Here is a 19625-nt window from a genome sequence, read left to right as displayed (position 1 = left end):
CTGGAGATGAAGGACGAAGATGACGACAGTGGGAGCTGATAACCATTGGCTGGACAGGTGCGTGTGTGTAGTAAGTAGAAGTGCGTGTGCTTACGTTTATCGCTGTAGTGCCTCAAGTTTCCAATCGCGTGCTGTTGGTAATTTTCAGCCCGATATATAACCGGCCTGAGTGTTTCCGGCTCAACCGAACGATGGCAGTATCTAATTCTTGGAATTTTGGCCGTCTATCTCGTTGGATGTGCCGCCGGAGCGGGTGCGTCGCAGTATGGAGCTAGATCTATGCTAGACATAAAGAAACAGTTGCCGTTGCAATGCAAGCGACGACGGTCCTATGCGGGCAGTGATCAGGAACGAGTCCGAACACTGACCAGGCCCAGACCGGATACTCCGACCCTGCATATCACCATCATCAACGCGAAGGATCGACATTTAATGTCCTGCCTCGGCCCCATCTCATGCTCTCCCTCCTCCTTTTCCCCCCTCTCGGTCAGCAAACCACCATGTCTCTCTGGCGGTATATTTACCACAAATGCTTCGCAGTGATTCTCCGTACCCTCACTCGGATCCGGTGGACCATCCGGCGGGTCTCGGTGCGCCCAGATGAAGTGCGCACCATTTCATCCCGGGATGCGGGCAGAACCCTCAAGGTGCATGTGTACCGCTCAGGCCCATCTTCGGGTCCCTCGCCCGTCCTGCTCAACTGGCATGGAAGTGGATTCATGCTTCCTCTCCATGGCAGTGATGATGAATACTGTCGGCGCGTGAGCCGCGAAACCAAATACACCGTGCTAGACTTGCCCTATCGCAAAGCCCCCGAACACCCGTTCCCTGCGGCACTCCACGACGTCGAGGACGCCGTCAACTACGTTCTCGGTCGGCCGGACGAATTCGACCTCAGCCATGTATCAATCTCTGGATTCAGCGCCGGAGCCAATCTCGCCCTGGCGCTCTCTGCGGTATTGTTTCCGCCTGCTACGTTCCGCTCCCTGATCGCATTTTACCCGCCACTCGATCTGAACACCGACCCTGGAGCTAAGGTCGCACCAGATCCGTCCGGGCGGGTGATACCCGTCCCTGTTGCGCGCATCTTCAGCGGCGCCTATGTGCCCACCAACTCCCCATACGATAGACGCGATCCGCGCATCTCACCGGCCTTTGCGCCGTTGGAGAACTTCCCGCGCCGCCTGCTGGTGGTTACCGCGTCCGGCGACTCCCTTGCCCCCGAAGCGGAGGACTTTGCACATCGGCTCCAGCAGCGGCCGGGCTGGCATGTAGTCTTGAAGCGCATGGAGGGCTGTAATCATGGGTGGGATAAGCAACATCCCAAGCCGGGCACGCCGCAGCACCAGGCCATGGACGATGCGTACACTCTGGCCATCGAGATGCTGAACGAGTAGTTCTGTAAATCCCTAGTTGGCGTGCCTGTCCTGGCCCATTTCTTGCCGCTCCCCCGTACCGCGGTTCTGCTCTGGATTGGTAATGCCCTAAGCCCTACCTGCCTAGTCGGGCAGGGGGACTGGTGGGAGTTTGGGCTGCCAGGAAGGATTCAGGAACCGATAGTCCGTCCGGCGCCATGATATTGTCTTTCAGTGTGCTCCTGTATATAGCCCATGCAATAACTATTTCGTTGGCGGAGTCCATCGTAAAGTAAGTTAAGTGTACCTCGTTGAACCAAGGACGGGGAAGGCATGGGTCGGCGGAAAAATAAATCCAAGACAGCAGCAGGTTTGTCTTGGCTTTGGCCCTCACTTTCCTGACCGTCTTTGACCTTTGACCCCCAGCCCCAACCAACCCCTTCGTGTCTCATCCCTCGCCCCAAATATAACGCATGCTGTGCTTGCGCATCCTCTCGTCCACCGTGCTCGACGTACCGTGGACGAGCCCGCTCCTTTTCTAATCTCTTGTTCACCTCCAGCCGGGCCGGCGCATTTCCTCTCTACCCCGATCTCCCACCCCTCCTGCCGTGCGCGCCCGCGGGCCAGGCGCCACGCCAGTCCCTGTACATTACAGAAAGAAAAGAAAATACGGAAGAAGAGAGACGGGGATAATGCAACACATGGAGCCGAGTCCAACAGCCGTCGGCCCCATCCTCGACGAGGACCAATACCGATGGGCAGTTCTCCGACAGCCCTCCGCCGAGGCCGAACAGGCGCGGGCGCAGCAACTGGCCGATGAGGCGCGACAGTTGGGATTGAAAGTACCGGAGATCGAGGCATCGGCACCGCTGGCGGCCTCGATCGCGTCGGGAATGGTCGATCTTTCCTCTCCGGTTCTCTCATCGGGGTCGTCGACGGATCGCAATTCCATCTGCGGCGATATCACCCCGTCGCACGAGCCGGCCTCGCACTCCCACTCGCCTCTCGACCAGGTCGTCTCGTCCTTCTCGGAAATCACCTTCGCTTCCTCGGACCGGGCCAAGCCTAGCAGTACGCGGTCGCTAGCCTCGCTCTCCACTCGTCCTACCTCCTACTGTTCCAGCGAGGGCAAAGCCAACCACCATGGCGGCAGTCCTTACAACCAAAGTGAATGGTTCGCAGCCAGGAAGGCGAATCGGAATTCCATGCTCAGTATCGCCTCCTTCGCCTCGTCCTCCGATAAGAAAGAGAAGCGGCGGAGCAGTTTGAAGGAGGCTATTGGGCGCATATATTTCCGCAGGAAACGGGCTCCGTCAACGGTCGTGCTGCCCCCCGAGTCGCGTGTCACCGTTTCAAAGGGCGAAAGTGGAAGCGTGGAACGAATATATATCGAGTCCAAGCCAGACCTTGGCCAACGTCCAGGAACTGCTCCCGGTGGTAACACCGATGGCTCGTTTCTCCAGCTGGAGATCCCCGTTTTTGACAAAGAAGCGCTTCAGAGGAGCTTGGATGATCCGCAGCTGAGTGAGATGTCGGAACGGCATCGCTTGGAAAGAAACCGGCATGTCGCATTCCAGGAAACCTCCCTCAGCATCCTCCGGCGCCGGCACCAGGCCGTTGTTTCTGCGCGGCAGTCCGATAATCGGCGCCTGGAGGAAGAAAAGAGCGAGAAGGTTCGACACAACCGCTTCCCCCTTGCTGTTTCTTTTTAATTAAGGATTGTATTTAGAATATTGCCGCCGCCATCCGGATCGAAGAACGCCAGCTTGCGATGGAAATAGAACAGCAGCGTGAGTTCGAGCGCGCCAAGATCAACTCTCGCACACGCATCAAGCACATGGAGGGGTATTTCCGTAACGCCAGTCCTCCACCGTCTTCCTCGCCCACCCCTCCAGCAACGGGATCTTCCGAGTCCATCCCAAAAGCCGACATGACCACCCCGTCGCCAGCGCGCCGTTTTACACGCCAGCACATGGAGCAGCTGGAGCAACAATACCACGCCCACGAGTCCATGGATGCACTGCACGAGGCCCGCCTCAAGGTCCTCCGCGAACGTCAAGAGCTCAAACTCCAAGAAGCCACTGCGCGCATGGAGCAGGAACTCGAGAAGATGAGCCAGCAGCATGTCCAAGATATCAGCAATCTCCGGGTTGAGCAGCAGCGCGAAGAGGTCTCTTTTCTGCAGGCATTGGATGCGAAAAAGACCGCTCTCCGATACCGCTGGCATCTCGAAGAAGCGATCCTCCGTTGCCAACTCGAAACGCAGCATGGTCAGTTGTATGGCCCGCTGCCTCCGCTGACATTTACCGGCCAATCCTCAGAGACGACAGCCACGCCGCCGATCTCTATCCCGGAACGATCTTCGTCTCTGGCCGGGCTGGCGCTTTAGCCAATTTCTTTCCTATTGTTTTTGATATATCCCATTTTATGTGATACCCTTTCTACCTCCAGTATCGTCTGTCTTTCTTTACTTGTGATACTGATGCCCATTTACCAATGTTGTAATTCTACATGTCGTGCTTTATATACGCATTCCGGCGGCAGTCTGATGATCATTCGTTGTGCATAGCCTTGATCTTGTTATATAGGTGCAGCCCATTGAATAGAAATCTTGTCTATTTAATTTTGATCCATGAATTATAGCTAGGTATAGGGTATCTCGAGTATGCATTCATTCATATCTGTTCGTTTCGTGACCTAGACAGCCTCACGCAGCCGTTCGAGGATAGTTTCCACTCTCCCACCAGAACCAGTCATGGCCCCTTCAACTTTCTTATCTCGACCTTGGTCCCCAATAACAACGGCCCTCTCCACAAGGCCCGTATTGGACAACTTGAACCGCCCGACTCGGCCATCTTCCCATTCTAGCCGCACATACCGCGCCTCCAGCGCCGTGGACGACAGAGACACAATCCCCGTGCCCTCAACCGGTGCCGTGTTCATGTCTGTGCTTGACTCCATCAACGCCAATTTCTCACGTAGCAGATCAACGGCATCAACACGGACATGCCAGGCCACAAGCTCGCGGCGCAGTTCGCGGACGAACCCGTGCACGTCCTGTTTTCGCGCAGCACTCCCCGACTCCTTCCCTGGCTTTGAAGGACCGTCCTCATCCTCCTCTTCGTCTTCTTCGAGGTTCATATTCTCCCCCTGCTCCTCTCTGTGCCAATTGCTGTCCTGTCGAGAGGGTGGCAGATACTTCTGCTCCAATTTCGCAATGGAAATAAAGGCAGGAACGGTGTGCCTATAGACGCGCAACCGTCTCCGAGGATGTCCCGCACCCGCATCGACACCGGCACTTCCGCGCGCGCGTTCCCGACGCAAGAGAACATAGTACGGTTTCGCAAAACGGCCATTACGCGCGCAGACATCAATGCGCAAACCTAGTAGATCCCCTGAGGCCGTAGGGGAGGGATCTTTGAAAGGGAACGCGGTCGTCCCGAACGCAATGCGGTGGTGGTTCGAGTCGGCGTGTGTTCCTGCTGCGCGGACGAGGGGTGAGATGGAGGAGATGTTGTCGAGGGATGTTGTTACTCGTGGCCTTTGCAGCAGTCTTTGGATTGGGTCTGAGGTGAGGAGGCTCGATGTGAGGACTCGGCGGCGGCGGTGGAGCGTGCGGACTTGATTGGGGTGTTAGCAGGGTGTTTGATTGGTCTGGGAATTAGGGGGTGTTGGGCGTACTTTGGGTGCGGATGGAGGCAATTTCTGAGTCTAGGCGCCCCTCGCGGGGGTCTGGGGATGGAGAGGGAGGTTGGTTCATGGTTGGGTTGGAGAGGTGAGGTGAGGCGAAGCTGTTGTTCTGTTGATCTCCGGTCCATTGTTTGTTTGGGCACGTGATGAGATCTTGATCTTTATATGTACATCCCTTCCTTTTGTAGTAGCACTGCAGGCCTTATTTGTCTAGCGCCGTCTTTAGCTATCCATGTATCTTAGTTAAATGACCGCTCGCTTGGATAGGTTCTAGTTGGTTGCCTGGCAGTCCTGGTGTTCGGGGTGCTTCAGTGGTGTTTACAGTCTTAGTAAACTGGCCCAGGAGAGCGAAGGATATGTAGCTTGGGAGCACAAGGAACGCAAAGAATTCATTGGGTACAAATCTACATTGCCCAAAATCAATCGCCTAAATCATTTTGTGGCAGAAGGTGACCATCTAAAGTAATTATTTGAAGAGATTGCTAGGTGAGTATCTATTATAAATGTGGCTCACTCGTGGTTCCCGACTCGTTCCCGAATTAAGTAAGTTGGTTCTCGGCCGCCGCTAAGGCCAGCTTGCCTCTCGCGTCTTCCCACCATGCCTTTCTGCCACCCTCATCCAGCATTCCCTCCTTCTCTCCCTTGTCACTAAACATTGGCCACTCATTCGCGCCTCGCTCGGGAGCTATCCTCCAGTGAATCGGAATTGGCGCATCTCACGGTCTAAATTCCGATCACAACGAACCACCACGCGACTCCGGTCCCATCGGTCACACACCCACACTCGAGGACACGCGTTTTCGCCCACGATACACCTTTGCCTCCCCAAAATCAATGACACGCAAGAACGGCAGCCTCACCCGACGGCGCTCCAAACCCAACCTGCAAGTGGCGACCGGCCAGAACGGCCATGCGAACGGCACGATGAACACCAACATCGAAATGCGCAAGCGGGACACCTCGACGGAGGACTCGTCCCAGCGAACCACCCGCCTCATGTCTCACGACAACTTCTCCCTCGACGAAGATCCCCCCGCACCCCAGACGCCCGCCATGTCCAACACGAGCTTCCACAACCTCCCCACCAGTGACCGGCGCAATTTCCTGTTGCTGTGTCTGCTGTATTTCCTGCAAGGCGTGCCCATGGGTCTGGCCACTGGTTCCGTGCCTTTCCTGCTCAAGCCATACCTCTCCTACGGTCAGATCGGCGTGTTCTCGCTCGCCTCGTATCCATACTCCCTCAAACTGTTCTGGAGTCCTATCGTGGACGCGGTCTGGAGCTCACGGTTCGGACGCCGTAAGAGTTGGATCACTCCGGTCCAAGTCATTGCCGGTCTGGCTATGATCTACCTGGGTGGGCACATCGGGGACATGATGGAGAAGGCTGGGGCGAACGGTGGTGCGGGCGTCTGGAATTTCACCTACTGGTGGTTTACGCTGGTGTTTTTCTGTGCCACGCAGGATATCGCGGTGGATGGATGGGCCATCAGCCTGATGTCTCCGCCGAATATCTCGTACGCTTCGACGGCCCAAACCGTGGGCTTGACGGCCGGCCATTTCCTGTCGTACACCGTGTTCCTCGCATTCAACTCGCAAGATTTTGCCAACAGATGGTTCCGCAGCACCCCAAGTGAGGGCGGCTTGCTGTCCCTGGGCTCCTACCTCACCTTCTGGGGGTGGTCGTACCTGATCGTGACTCTTGGTCTGGCCCTGCTGAAGCGAGAGGAACGCAGCAAGGAGCGCGATAGCATCATGGATGTCTACAAGAGCATGTGGAATGTATTGAAGCTGAAGAACATTCAGACCATCATCTTCATCCATCTGATTGCCAAGATTGGTTTCCAGGCCAATGACGGCGTTACCAGCCTGAAACTTCTTGACAAGGGCTTTGGTCAGGATAACATGGCCTTGGTGGTGCTGATTGATTTCCCGTTCGAGATCATGCTAGGCTACTATGCCGGGAAATGGTCCACTGAATATACTCCGATGCGTCTGTGGGGATGGGCATTTACCGGCCGGCTGGCAGCTGCCATACTGGCTCAATTCACCGTCATCATCTATCCTGGTGGCTACGACGATGCCGTCCCGTTTTGGTACTTGTTGACCGTCATTTTGGAACATGTGGTTTCAACATTCATGAACACCGTCATGTTCGTGTCCATCTCAGCATTCCATGCGCGCATTGCCGACCCTGCCATTGGGGGAACATACATGACCCTCCTAGCAACGTACGTAAACTGTTTACTCTGTTCCTGTCTCCCACTAACAAGTACATCAGGGTCTCCAATCTGGGCGGAACATTCCCACGGTTCTTCATCCTCAAGCTGGTCGACCTCCTGACCGTGGCCACCTGCATCCCTCCGACCGTGGCCCCTCCAGCCTCTAGCCTGAAAGGCGATCTCATCACCTCCGCCTTTTCCTGTGCCATTGAGCCTGAAAAGAACCGCTGCGTCAATGGCGGCGGCGTCTGTCAAGTTGACCGCGACGGTTACTACCTCACCAACATGATCTGCGTACTCATCGGCACCGTCACTTTTATCATGTTCATCAAGCCGGCTGCTACAAGGCTGCAGAATCTGCCTCTGCGTGCGTGGCGGTTGGTGGGCAATGGGCGCGAGTGATACACCTTGGTTTTTCGTGTTTGAGTCTGCATATAGAGTCCATAGACTCAGAAATGACACAAATTAGATTTTGGTATAACTTCAATGACATTCCTTGATAGGATATATGTAAGAGCGGAGGTAGTATGAATGGTACATGAAGATGGAGAGAGAGAACATCTCAATTCTCAACGCCTCGCCGCACCTCCCGCGCAGCCATATCCAGAATGAGCCTCGCCCACCCCCGGTGCAAGCGCATAACCCACTGCGGGATGACCTTCTGGTACTCCCCCTCCTCCAAAACAACCTCATAGTCATGCGCCGTCGAAAAGCGCACCTCAACCATTGTGTCCCTTTGCTCCGGCACATCAAAGGGCTCGGACACGCTCAGCTCATGCCGTCCCCCGGACATCAGTCGCCACGGATACCCCCAACGCGCAATGGACTCGAAAAATTCCCGCGGTTCAGGGGGCATGAACCACGCAATGAGCAGTCCATTGCTGTCTGCGTTCCTCGGCTCTGGTGCGCGCTGCACCGTTACAACCCCATTCAGCAATGCCCGCGGTGTAGGCGTACTCCCATTGCCCTCAGCTGAGAACCCGCTCTCCGAGTCCCCTATATCCCCTGGAGAATACCGACCATGCCGCATAAGTCCAACCACCGAAGCCTCACTGCGCAGCGGTTTGCTTCCTAGAACAGACCGCGCCCAGGCATCTTCCAGCGCGATCTTTTTGCTGGTCTCATTGCCGCGTGTTCGCGCCTGAAGAGCTGCGAGGGGGATGCGCGCCGAGTAGACGTCGATATATGCGCATCGCTGCTTCTCTGGGTTGCTGGGTGTGCGCAGTGCTACGCTGGTGGTTTTGTCTACGGGGAGCTCCGGGTATGTTGCTTCGAGGTGGCTTAGGCCCCGGTGGATGCCGTAGCTTGCCGCTGCGGTGGGCAGCACGATGTAGGTAAATAGTCTGCGCGCGGCGCGGGAGGGCATGGTTGCTTTGCGTGGAATGAGGTGGGAGGATGTAGTTATCGTGAGAAGGATTAGTTATATTGTAGAGACATCTATGGAGTTGTTAACTAACTCGGGGGATTCAACTGGCCGACTGTTTATGGCCCCCGGATAATAAGCAGTCAGTCAGCTCGGCTTACAATGTTGGTGTTCAAGTGGAGCCGCGAAGATCGTCCCGCTCATCATCTTTTTTTTTTTTCTTTCATGTCTTCAAGACACTGACTTACTTCAATCATTGGCTGTCTGCCCATCCACACTGGGTAGTTGTACACGGTCTTATCGGTACATCAGACAGACCATGACATCGGTTCGGGCAGACTCCAACTCCAGTGCGCCATCCACCCCACCATCGCCTGCCACAACCATGACCTCAACCCATTCCGATGCGGTGGACAATTCTCTGGACGACATCTTCGGCTCCTCTCCCCCACCAGAAAGAAGAGCAGAGCCCGTTCAGAATAATACCAGCTCCAACACCACGGCCGAGCCTTCCGATCTCCCGTCGCTACGCCGCCAACACGTCACCGCGGGGTATCGCGACGGAGTCTCCGCATCGAAGAGCGAGCATGTACAACGTGGATTCGACGCAGGATTTCCCGTTGGTGCGCAGCTGGGTATGAGGGCAGGAACAGTTCTTGGGATTTTAGAGGGAATTATGCATGGATTGGAGGATCGATCGAGCTCGGGAGCAGTCAAAAAGCCGCCACCGCGGGGCACGAGCACAAGCACGGAAATGTCTTCGAACGACTCAACCAGTATGGAGATTGCCGAGGCGCGTCGGAAAAAGAAAGAGCAGGTGCTCGCGCTATACCAGATGGCTGTCAAGGAGCTGGACGTGCAGTCTGTCTTTACAGGGGCCGAGACAGGATCGCCTGCACATATTGAGAAAACAGGGGAGCGCGCGGAGACCCAACTTGCTCAGAAGGGAGATACTGTCATTGCGAGGTGGGAGGAAAGGGTTGCTGTGCCGCAGTGGGAGGAGAATATGGAGGCCCTAGAGGAGAAGGAGAAGGAGGGGGGTCAGGGAGACAAGGAGAACAAGGCCGCGCAGAGCTGAAGGGGTACTTGGTTTCCTGGCTGCACGCCAGGGTACGCGACTGCGGTATATTCCACGGAGAAGGCGTGGGCCTCCTTCCACTGCTACAGGGCAGCTCCGAACCAGGCCCTGTCTGCTTGCGGGACGCGACGCGATTGTCCCTGCGCCGATGTGAGACCCAAACACCGGGACGACGCTGCGGCTGCAAGGCACATGCGACGGGCGGGCTGCGGATGGCCGGCCCGGAGCGCTGATCAAATCCCCGAGACATTGGACTGAGTCATGATGGTATAGCAGGGAGACAGCGGTTGCTACAGCGAGCAATACTGTTCAACTTTGTCACTTCCTCGGTGATATCAAGAAAGACAGGGTTGCACTCGTTTTATCAACCATATCAACCATAAGGCACGGCGGCAAGATCAGTTGCAATATCGCCTAGCTCGAGCCGCATCAGACCAGATCCCGATCCAGAGTGGCCCAATCGATGTGTTTGTCTGCATGAAGATGTTTCCGGAAAGTGGAACTCCTTTTACAAAAGTCAAATTGATCTGAAACCCGACACCCCTGGAAGGTTTCGGGGAAGTTGCTCGCGGTGCAGCCCGTAGTGTGTCGACGGCAGGACCTTGCGTGTTCCGTCCGACTGGACAGGTCTGGAAGTATGTATGCAATTCTGCGTTGGGTTGGGCAAACAGCAGACCCCTGTCAGCCGTTATCTGCCAGATATCCATCGGAGAAATGTGCCTTTCAGATTGCGTGTGATAATGAAGTGGTACCAGGTTGTAGTATCGGTTATGAATAACTACACAGCATGTATAGTACGATAGAATAGCAGATTTCACTTCCGATCTCATAGATAAGTAAGCATCCACGATTTCCAGCCGAGGTAGAACAAAAGGTGAAACGTTTCTTGGCAGAGTCTAGATGTTGGGAACATCGAGGCAAGGGAGGCGCGGATGCAGTCTACCCATCCGACTGGACATGTATCCTCGCCACAGTCGACTCAGCCCCAGTGTGCTTTTGTCTGTGGCTGTACAGAATCTTTTATTGGCAAAATTGGTCATTGTCTAGGACAGTGTGGTTAATTTATTGGTTTAGTTCGATATAGTTTGTTGTCGTGGGGTATACAGCACAGAACTCCACATTCCCCTCCAAAAGCTTCCACACCCTCACAGATCCAGGCAACGCTATCTCTTGTCCAAAGGAGAATCCCCTGAAAGGGATCTCTGCAGCCTAAGCACTTGACAGCTCCCCGAAGACAGAAGGTCTAGAGCCTCCGACGCCTCTTCTGTGCAGAACCCCACAGTTCAACCCAAAACTCACTGGTACAGGATGCACAGTACTTTCCGCGATTTAACATGTCACCCCCCTTTTCCTGAAGACCCAGTATCCGGGGTATGGCCCCTGTTACTACCTACATTTGCAGGGCATATGTACGAAGCTGTAGCTGCAAGCAGAGAGGATCCGATCCGGATAGTGGGGTACGTACATCTACATGGGTCACCGATCGGATATCAGAAAAGGGAATGGAATGAAACAAGAGGCTTTCGGTAGCCTAGTCTACTGGTGAAGGAAAAGACTTGGTGCTGTGTATTGTCTGCGGAATTGTGTGATCCAACTCCACAGCAGTTCAAGGAATGCGAGACAAAGATACAGGAAGGTGGTCCAGACTCAAGAGAGGGGTATGGAGATGCTAGAGATAAACGAATGATCATGACCATACACGCCCTCAGATCGCAGACAAGGATGTGTACAGAGACTGTAGTATTCCGGAATACCTCCACGGACCAGCCAACCCCTCCACGAACCGTCACATTCCAGTCATCGAAGGATAACTCTATCTCATCACCCTGCCAACAACCCCACTACCGTGGTAGTCTAAGGTAGCAGCTCACATTACTCCAAAATGGAAAAGAGGTAGAGAATAATACATTGTAATAATGCATTTTTGATTTCCTATCTTGTCTAATACATACGCCGAACCATCCCAAAATAAACCCAGAGATGCTAGCCAGATTCCCGCTATGTAGAAAGTATTATCGTAGGTGTTGACTCACACAGAAACAAGTTTTTCAATCATGGATAACCCTCAAGGATATGAGGATAGGAACTCGAAATGAAACGAAGCACGGGATGAACCAAGTGAAAGCTGCTGAGAACTTCCCATGAGCAAAAAGGAGAGACCAAGACAAGGACATAAAGACCAAGTAAGTGTTGGAGAACACCAGGAGAGAGACAAAAGGGAAACGTAAATGACTGGAGGCGTCAGAGAGACATGAAAACAAAAAGGAAAAACATCAAGGACAGTAAGGATAGTAAGAGGCCGGACACACAAGTCCTTGGCCTTCGTGTTCGTACGTAACTTCGTTCATAACGCATGGTCGGTCCCCTTCCATGAAAATCGTGTGTATGTCGAGTCTTTCCAGAAAAGCGTTTCCGGATTCATTAGGTCCACCTCTTGGAGGACTTCACCACTCGGATCAGAAGCGAGTGGCGAAAAAGAACATAACAAAAAAGCAGACATCAAAAGAGCGTGTGAGCAGTTGTTGTGCTCGTACATCGTAAAAAGACATTGAGAAAATACATCAAAGATCGTTGCAATATCGTTCAGAGAAGAAAAAAAACAAAAGGCTGGTCATGAAAGAAAACAGAAACAAAAACTCCAGAAAATGTGAGCAAAAGACATTAATTTGATGTTGAACTTGACCTGGCGAATGGTCGGTGGCAGTTGAGGGATCGTATTGATTCCATCACGCGCCGGTAGAAAGGCTGCGACTTGTCCTCGTCAGTGGGCTCCGTCAAGGTCGCAACGGAGGTCTGCTCGTAGCAGAGCGAAGTCAAATGTTCTTTAACTGACGGTGTACTTGGAATCGATGACGAGTCGGAGCGCTGGCGACGGCGGAACTTGGCCTGAAATGCCGCCGCGGCTGTGTGGTCGAGGTCGCTCTCTCGGGCATTGCTGTCATTCCGGGACCGGGGTCGAAGCAAGGATGTAGAAGAGGGTGCAACGAGACGTAGGGTCTGCAGACCACGAGGAACTGCCTCCCGGCTCAAGTTGGGGCGAGGCCGGTCGAAACTGGCACTTCGCAGATTTTCGAAGAATGGCTCGCCCAAGGATTCATCTGGCATGACCGGAAACTTCTCTAGTGCCTGGTCGTCGACACTAGTTTGAAGCTTGGGATGTGACTTGGCCGTGCGCAGTTTGGCACGACTGCGCACCTTGCGCAGGGTGGCGTTGGTTCTGCGAGAGATAGACTTGCGGCCAATGGACTCGGTGTCTGAGTCGGACTCCCACACGGATTGTTCGCAGTAGGGGTCCATGGTGGATGTTGATGGTCGTTCCATTGATGTAGCTGTCCACTGTCTTGAGATGGGAGGCGAGCTGGTCACTGGGCTGGGAACCGGGCTGGGACAGTCATTGGCAGGAATGAAGAGAGCTTGATCGAAGTGCGTTGCGTGCGGCTCCATGGTGACAGGGTTATAGAGACACGGCGGCGAGATCATGGACGGGTCCAGCGGTGGCCTAGTGCCAGGGCTGGATTGCTTCCGGCGGGAGCTATGAGAGCTCGTAGCGCGAGAAAGGTTAGGTAGGGTTGGATGAGGCTTCCTCCGACGAGATGAGGAGGGAGCTGCAGATTCCTCGCGCCGCATGTTGAAGGATTTGGTGGAATGGCTGGAGGATGGAGGAGCAGGAGTAGTAGAGCGAGTATCCGTAGCCACTGGGATAGGCGGCGGAGCGTATTGAGGAGGTGTAGGAGTAGGAGCAGGTAGACAGTAGCGAGACTGATGCTCTTTCTGTGCGTTTTGCGCGTGTTGATATAGTTGCTCTGTTGCCTTGAGCACAGCTTCAGGGCAGACCGGAGTAGAGTAATCAGAAGAGAAAGAGCTGCTAGGGGTAAGGTCGGGTGTTGTGCCGTCTGTTTGCACGGAGCTGAACGAGTCCTGCTTGCTATGCAGAGGCTTTCGCTCTTCTCCAGAGGAGGTGGAGGAGGTGTATCGGTGGAATCTCAAGCTGTGTTCGTGTTCCAGCTGGGCAATTGTTGAGCGTTTCACGTATGTTTCGCCGGCTGGGTATGATTTTTGGGGCAGAGGAAGCGAGTAGTATTGGTGGTTATCTTTGGTGTATCTAGCATCGCGAGAGTCGCCCGTCGGTGTCGCTGCCAGGGAGCGTTCTAGATAGAAAGGGTCGAGGTTGGGCTCCTCGAGCACCTTGGGCCCGGCCTTGGGATAGTAGGTCGAGGCACGCTTGTTGGCAGACGGCGAGGGCAGGCAGATGGTGGACTCGGATCTGTTCGGGTCCTGGTGCACGTCCAAATCGCCCGAAGCGTAGTAGTCTCCGTGAGCCATGGACTATGATTCTGCAATGGAGTGGCAAGTAGACATGAACTGGCACACACACGGTGATAAACCGGGGGGAAGGGAGAAGAATGGAGCAAAGAGGGTTGGCCGGGGTGACGAGGAGATGTTTATACATCCCAAAATAGCCATAGACCAGCAATGGTGGCTAGCCGGGGAGGAAAACAGATCGATGCATGCCACTGTGGTAAACAAAAGACCGCAGCACGGCCGATCATGACCTATCAGACCTTACATGCTCCTTGGTAGGGATGGATGCGCAGCAAGGACCACCTCACCGGGCCCTCCAGCAAGGGAGCGGAAGTGATCCGGCGGGTACTGTTGTCCTCCATGACGATCATGCTGTGTCGAGAACAATGCCCTTTCAGGAGAGTTCAGGTCCTCATGGCATCATCCACCTGCGTTTGTGATACTCTCGTACGACGCCTGGGGAGGGGAATTGGGGTGGTACGCCACAGACCGTCTGCCCCGAGTTCCGAATGTGAGATATCCGCCACCGCGGTTGGCTCTACCAGTTCTGTACAGACGTCCTAGATCGGCCACTAACGACAGTGCTGGGGCTCAATGGCGGCCGATCATAGAGGGTCCGGTCGAGACTGTGGCGGGTGAAGATACAGAGTTGTAGGCCATTTTCTTCAGACCCGCATTGCATTCCTGGCTGCTGCGCAACGGCCGTCCCCCCGACTGTCGTAATATTTACCACGAAGGATGCATTGAGCCGGTTTGTTTCTTTTCTTTTTTATTTCCTTCTTTCTTTTGTTCGTGGCTGGCGCAATCTCTGCTCTATGCTTTTTTCCCACTCCAGTGTGTGTCTGCAGGCGTTAGACGCGGAGGCAGGGTTTGTTAGGGCTTGGGTGGCCCGGCCTTTTTGCCGAGGCGCGCATAGACTCGTCCACAGTGACACTGGACAAATCACAACTGCAATCGTATTGAGTAGTGATATCACATACTTTAAATGCTGTCGACTCTAAACAGTTCCAGGGTTTGACATGCATCTATCTGCACTGTACTCCGTATATATCTGTGGCCTGCACTTGTTCTCCTACATGCCGCGGGATCCTATAGTCTATCCTCCGTTGCTCCCGCTGGGGCTTTGTAGTGTAGAAACTCGATCTCACACTCTATCTCTCTCTGCGTCAATCCCTAAGCAGCCCTCGCAGCGACAAGATCAACGGCCTTTCCTTCACGGATCGATCCGTCGCTAGTCCCCCGATCATCTTCAAATTGTCTCAGCCTCATCTAGATTGAAACTGAAACACCGAAGCTTCGAAATATCATCCGGATGCCATCCCCGGACAGAGTGGTCTGCAAGGCATACGTGAGACCCGCGAGTCATAATCTGGTCGGGGATCGAGATCGTGCGTCCGCAGACTCGTCCCGAACCGTTGGAGGGATCGAATTGTCCGAATCTGCTCTCTCCTGGCCCTTGCAGTCGGGGGTAGTCCAGACCGCGATCGTGTCTCTGTCGCGCGTGAACGTGTTTCGTGTTCGCGTTGTTTTGGTGTTGTCGATTTGGTCGCGAGGGAGCAAGTACTAACGGAGTAGTACTACCGGGTAGAGAAGGCACCAGATCGAGATGTGGAGAAGGAGCAGTTCGTACCACGAAATGAACCCGAAATGAACCCGTGGAACCGATGGGTCTCTCTTAGGGCTTTGTCTCGTGGAATCATTATGTCGAAGGTGTGTCGGGGAGAGAAAGTGTGTGTGTAGAAGAGACAGGAATTAAGATGAGGGTCTACGAATGAAGCACTCTCTACTCCGGATCCTTCCTGCCCGACCGAGGATAGTACAACAGACTGTGCCAACGCATCACTGTTGATCAATCCGGCCCAACCGTGGATTCATCATTCATTCGCGAGATCTTGTTCCTCTCCACGATTTTCCCTTTTCTTTTCCCGTCGTGTGCATTCTACTCTCCCTCGGCTCTCTCTGGACGGCCGCACAATCCCTCTCTGTACAACCACCAGCCTGGTCGCAGGCAATAATTGGGACATTTGCAGTAGTGACGGGAATAATCGAACAAGCCCAGCTGACACTTGCTTCTTTTGTGCTGTGTGGGCAGACGAGTGGTTCTGGACGGTGACGAAACCGAGGTCGATCGGGCATTCCTTCCCCGGCTTCAACGGCATTCCTCAGGCGCAAACCACCTCACTTTGCTCGATTTCATCTTCAACTGGCCTCTGCAGCACCATTGACGGAGCGCTTCATGATCCCCGAGACACGTTTGGCCGCAGCTGCCGCTGCGGCGCCTATCCCCAGCCATCCCAATTAACTAACCACCACCAGCCTCTCCCTTTTTGACAACCAACGCCCAACTTCTCCTTACACCTTTCATGATTCATTATTGATTTCTTGCCAATTATTCTTCTTTTGACCTGGGGGACCCGAACAGCCCTTTTCGTTTCTCTCTCACATTGTCGTCCTATCTCCCGTTGCGCTCTCCATTCTTAGAGGTGTCTCGCCACGCCTACGGCGCATCTGACGACGTCTACGACCCTTACGACCCAGCTACGTTTACGACCTCTGCGCGGCAGCGCCAGCATTCTACGCACCGTCCCTATTCCTCTAATTCCGTCGAATCGCACACCCGTGATCCTCAGCGTCCGTTGCGACGGGTACATCGCCAGCCTGAGGTCCGCCAATCGCCTCACCGTCGTGCGGTCTCGCTAGACGCCGCGGGGATCCCGCTCAGACCGGCGCAGTCAATTCCGGTCGTTGTTGAGCCAGCTCCGAGTGGCATTGCTGCCTTACCCCCAGCTCTCTCCGAAGCGCATACCGATAACGACGGCTCCACCGTCGACGACCCTTACCAGCTCCTTCATACCTCGTATTGGCCGCGGAGAACAGCCCGGGTCTCATCGCGAACCGCATCTGCGATCCTCTTCACTCTCGAGGACGCCATTCGACGTCCGTTTCCCTTCACAACCGATTGGGAGGAGGTGAATGCTTCTATGTCAGATATGGTAGGCGTTGCTGGTCCCGCCGCTCCGGTTGGTAATGGCCGCGTCCAAAATGGTGGCACCTCGCGCGCACCGCAAGGCCCTGTGCCGGTGTCATCAGCACACCCGCCGAGTGGTATGAGGACTCCAACCGACATCATGCGACAGCGTCGTGACCGCGAAGCTCGTCGCCGAGCCGAGCAAGAGGCCCGAGACAAAGAGCAGGAGGAATTGAAGCGATTGCAATTGGGACAGGTACAACAATCGCAACCACAAGCAGAACAGTATGCTGCTGGCGTGACCGCCAATCCACCTGCTCAAAGGGTCCCACGGGGCCCTGCGCAACCAGTGACAGCCACAGCAGCACCTGGTCCGGCTTTCCAACCCACCACGAGCGCTGCGCCAAGCGGCCGCAGATCGGATTACCCTTCTACACAGCCGACTGGAGAGATACCCAGCCAGTCAAGGCCGCCGCAGGTCTCCGGCCAGCAATCATTGGGCGGTCATGGCCGCACACAGAGTGCGTCGGCTGCAGGAGTCGGCACCCAGGGGCCTGGTCTCGCCAAGCCTGCGCAGCCTGCGCAGCCTGAAACGTCTCAGTCCCTCCAGCAACCTCGGCGCGCCGCTTTCCCTCATGCATTTGAGCGCTGGGAAACCCTGTCCTCGCACTGGGAGGGGCTCACCGGGTATTGGATCCGCAAGCTCGAACAGAACAACGAAGAGCTGGAGAAAGATCCGCTTAGCCAGCAGCTGGCCCGTCAGATCACGGATCTATCTGCAGCAGGCGCCAATCTTTTTCATGCCGTTGTTGAACTCCAACGTCTACGGGCGTCCTCCGAGCGCAAGTTCCAACGCTGGTTCTTCGACACTCGGGCTGAGCAGGAACGTGCCAAGGAAGTGCAAGCAGACCTGGACCGCCAGCTCAAGACCGAACGACAGGGCTGTGCTGATGCCGTTGCCGCCGCCCAGATTGCCGAAAAGGACAAGACCCGAGCTGAGGACTTGCTCCGGGAGATGCGTCGTGAACTCCAAATCTCCAAGGAGGAAGCGCGTCGCGCGTGGGAGGAACTTGGACGCCGTGAGCAGGAAGAGCGAGATCGGACCAACTCCCTGCGAAACGGAGAGCCAACCTTGGTCGGTGGTGTGCAGGTGGTGCCTATGATCCAAGGTCTGCCCAGCCGCCACAACACCCGCCCGCCTACGCGCGAAGGTCCGTACCCCGGCGGTCCCACTGCCACGTCCATGGGAGGAGGAGCGGCATATCAAGGCAAAAGCGCAGACCACGGCATGAGCGGACAGTACTATGAAAGTGGTGGCACGCCCATGTCCCCGACAGAATCTGATCCCTTCACGGAGAACCAAAAGCCCGTGCAAGCAGATCCTGCGACCTCCAGACCAGCCTATTCCGAGCAATACTACGAATCAGCACATCAAGGCGTGCCAACAACCTCCGAGCCGGATCAGCACTCTTACGTCGGCAGCAGCGAAGCCGAAGACGACTTTACCCACTACACGCACGACCCGCAGGGCAGTTATCCGCCGGCACTGTCTGAGGAAAGCGATGACTACGACCAGTCCCCCACGGACGAACGCCACTTTGTCACGGAGGGTGGATACACCACCAGCGCCGCCTCGTCGGCTCCAGTGCAGGCCCCATTCGCGCCTCCGACAGCCGACTACACCGGCGCCGGCTATGGCGGCTGGGACTCTGTAACTCCTCGACACCGCCATCCCACGCGGCTGAGCGATGTTCTCGAGGAAGATGAGGTCAGTCGCACCAGCCCGAGCCGCGCTAGCCAGGCGAGTCGTGGCATTCTGTAATTACGTCCATCCTGTTTGAGCGCTTTCTCTTCTGGTTGTTTCAAGCTTAGGTTGATGTTTCCTTGATGGTGCGTACGTAGAGGAGTAGGTAAAAGTGGGGACGAGTGGATTGTCTTGATTCCGCATTTGTGGCGAGTGTCTCTCCTTTCTTCTTGGGTGGGCAGTCTCTCTTGCCTGTCTGTTTTCTCTTGTGGTATTTGTTGCATTTGGCGTCGTCCTTTCGGCTGCTGCCGTTGTTGTTTGTTCTCTTTTTTTCTTTGACGTCTTGTCTTTGTGATTTAGTTTCTCAATGGTGATACTGTAATATGCCATCTCCAACAAGGCTTTGCCAAGTAGTTTTACTGTTCTGAAATCCGATAGTGACAAAAAAGGGTCAGCGCTAACTGTAGAGCACAAGATATATATTATGCGTCCGTTCCGGATCCCATTCCGAACCCAAGTACCACTTTCAATATCCCTCTCGATATATTTTTTTGATTGTAATTTCGCTACATCCCAGTAGTCAGATTCAACTGTACATAATCAGCATCACGATTTGGTTCAGTTGATTCTATTAATTAGGTTGATGCCTTGTTTGGCTCCCACGGCCACCAAGGAAACAAGGGGGGAAATAAAAGTCAACCACGGGGGCCAACCCTGTAGACATAGCGTACTCATCCCACCGAGACACCATTCGTCAAGCTCTCTCTCTGAATTGAAAGGTCCCATAAAGTGAAAATGTAGCCGATCAAAGAAGTTGGACGTTGACCGATGGTTGACTTCTCCAATATCGGACGCCATCTATCGACGCAGGGATTATAAGCAGAAATCCTCCTCGCTGTGGTGTTT

General features: G+C 54.8%; 8 protein-coding genes across 8 annotated transcripts; 5 read left to right on the top strand and 3 right to left on the bottom strand.

Moving 5' to 3' along the window:
* Positions 1-500: 500 nt before the first annotated feature.
* Positions 501-1397, top strand: N7510_000687 (putative esterase/lipase; the record flags this gene model as incomplete). The annotated part of the gene is made up of 1 exon (XM_056972616.1): positions 501-1397. One exon carries the CDS (start codon positions 501-503, stop codon positions 1395-1397), a length of 897 nt encoding a protein of 298 aa, XP_056837733.1.
* Positions 1398-2056: 659 nt separating this feature from the next.
* N7510_000686 (uncharacterized protein) lies at positions 2057-3744 on the top strand (the record flags this gene model as incomplete). Its single annotated transcript, XM_056972615.1, has 2 exons — positions 2057-3028; positions 3085-3744. The coding sequence occupies 2 exons, from the start codon at positions 2057-2059 to the stop codon at positions 3742-3744; spliced, it is 1632 nt and encodes a 543-aa protein (XP_056837732.1).
* A 308-nt stretch (positions 3745-4052) lies between these two features.
* N7510_000685 (uncharacterized protein) lies at positions 4053-5115 on the bottom strand (the record flags this gene model as incomplete). The annotated part of the gene is made up of 2 exons (XM_056972614.1): positions 4053-4975; positions 5037-5115. 2 exons carry the CDS (start codon positions 5113-5115, stop codon positions 4053-4055), a joined length of 1002 nt encoding a protein of 333 aa, XP_056837731.1.
* A 764-nt stretch (positions 5116-5879) lies between these two features.
* Positions 5880-7666, top strand: N7510_000684 (SD08430p; the record flags this gene model as incomplete). Its single annotated transcript, XM_056972613.1, has 2 exons — positions 5880-7273; positions 7324-7666. 2 exons carry the CDS (start codon positions 5880-5882, stop codon positions 7664-7666), a joined length of 1737 nt encoding a protein of 578 aa, XP_056837730.1.
* A 160-nt stretch (positions 7667-7826) lies between these two features.
* N7510_000683 (uncharacterized protein) lies at positions 7827-8630 on the bottom strand (the record flags this gene model as incomplete). The annotated part of the gene is made up of 1 exon (XM_056972612.1): positions 7827-8630. One exon carries the CDS (start codon positions 8628-8630, stop codon positions 7827-7829), a length of 804 nt encoding a protein of 267 aa, XP_056837729.1.
* Positions 8631-8946: 316 nt separating this feature from the next.
* Positions 8947-9705, top strand: N7510_000682 (Yae1 family protein; the record flags this gene model as incomplete). Its single annotated transcript, XM_056972611.1, has 1 exon — positions 8947-9705. One exon carries the CDS (start codon positions 8947-8949, stop codon positions 9703-9705), a length of 759 nt encoding a protein of 252 aa, XP_056837728.1.
* A 2661-nt stretch (positions 9706-12366) lies between these two features.
* Positions 12367-14028, bottom strand: N7510_000681 (uncharacterized protein; the record flags this gene model as incomplete). The annotated part of the gene is made up of 1 exon (XM_056972610.1): positions 12367-14028. The coding sequence occupies one exon, from the start codon at positions 14026-14028 to the stop codon at positions 12367-12369; it is 1662 nt and encodes a 553-aa protein (XP_056837727.1).
* Positions 14029-16243: 2215 nt separating this feature from the next.
* N7510_000680 (uncharacterized protein) lies at positions 16244-18797 on the top strand (the record flags this gene model as incomplete). The annotated part of the gene is made up of 2 exons (XM_056972609.1): positions 16244-16259; positions 16489-18797. The coding sequence occupies 2 exons, from the start codon at positions 16244-16246 to the stop codon at positions 18795-18797; spliced, it is 2325 nt and encodes a 774-aa protein (XP_056837726.1).
* Between the last annotated feature and the right edge of the window lie 828 nt (positions 18798-19625).

The sequence above is a fragment of the Penicillium lagena genome (assembly GCF_028827675.1).
Source record: "Penicillium lagena strain IBT 129212 chromosome Unknown utg000001l_segment0_segment0, whole genome shotgun sequence".
In the NCBI taxonomy this organism is placed as follows: domain Eukaryota; kingdom Fungi; phylum Ascomycota; class Eurotiomycetes; order Eurotiales; family Aspergillaceae; genus Penicillium; species Penicillium lagena.
The sequence above is the reverse complement of the archived record's forward strand: the minus strand, read 5'-3'. Positions and strand labels throughout refer to the sequence as shown.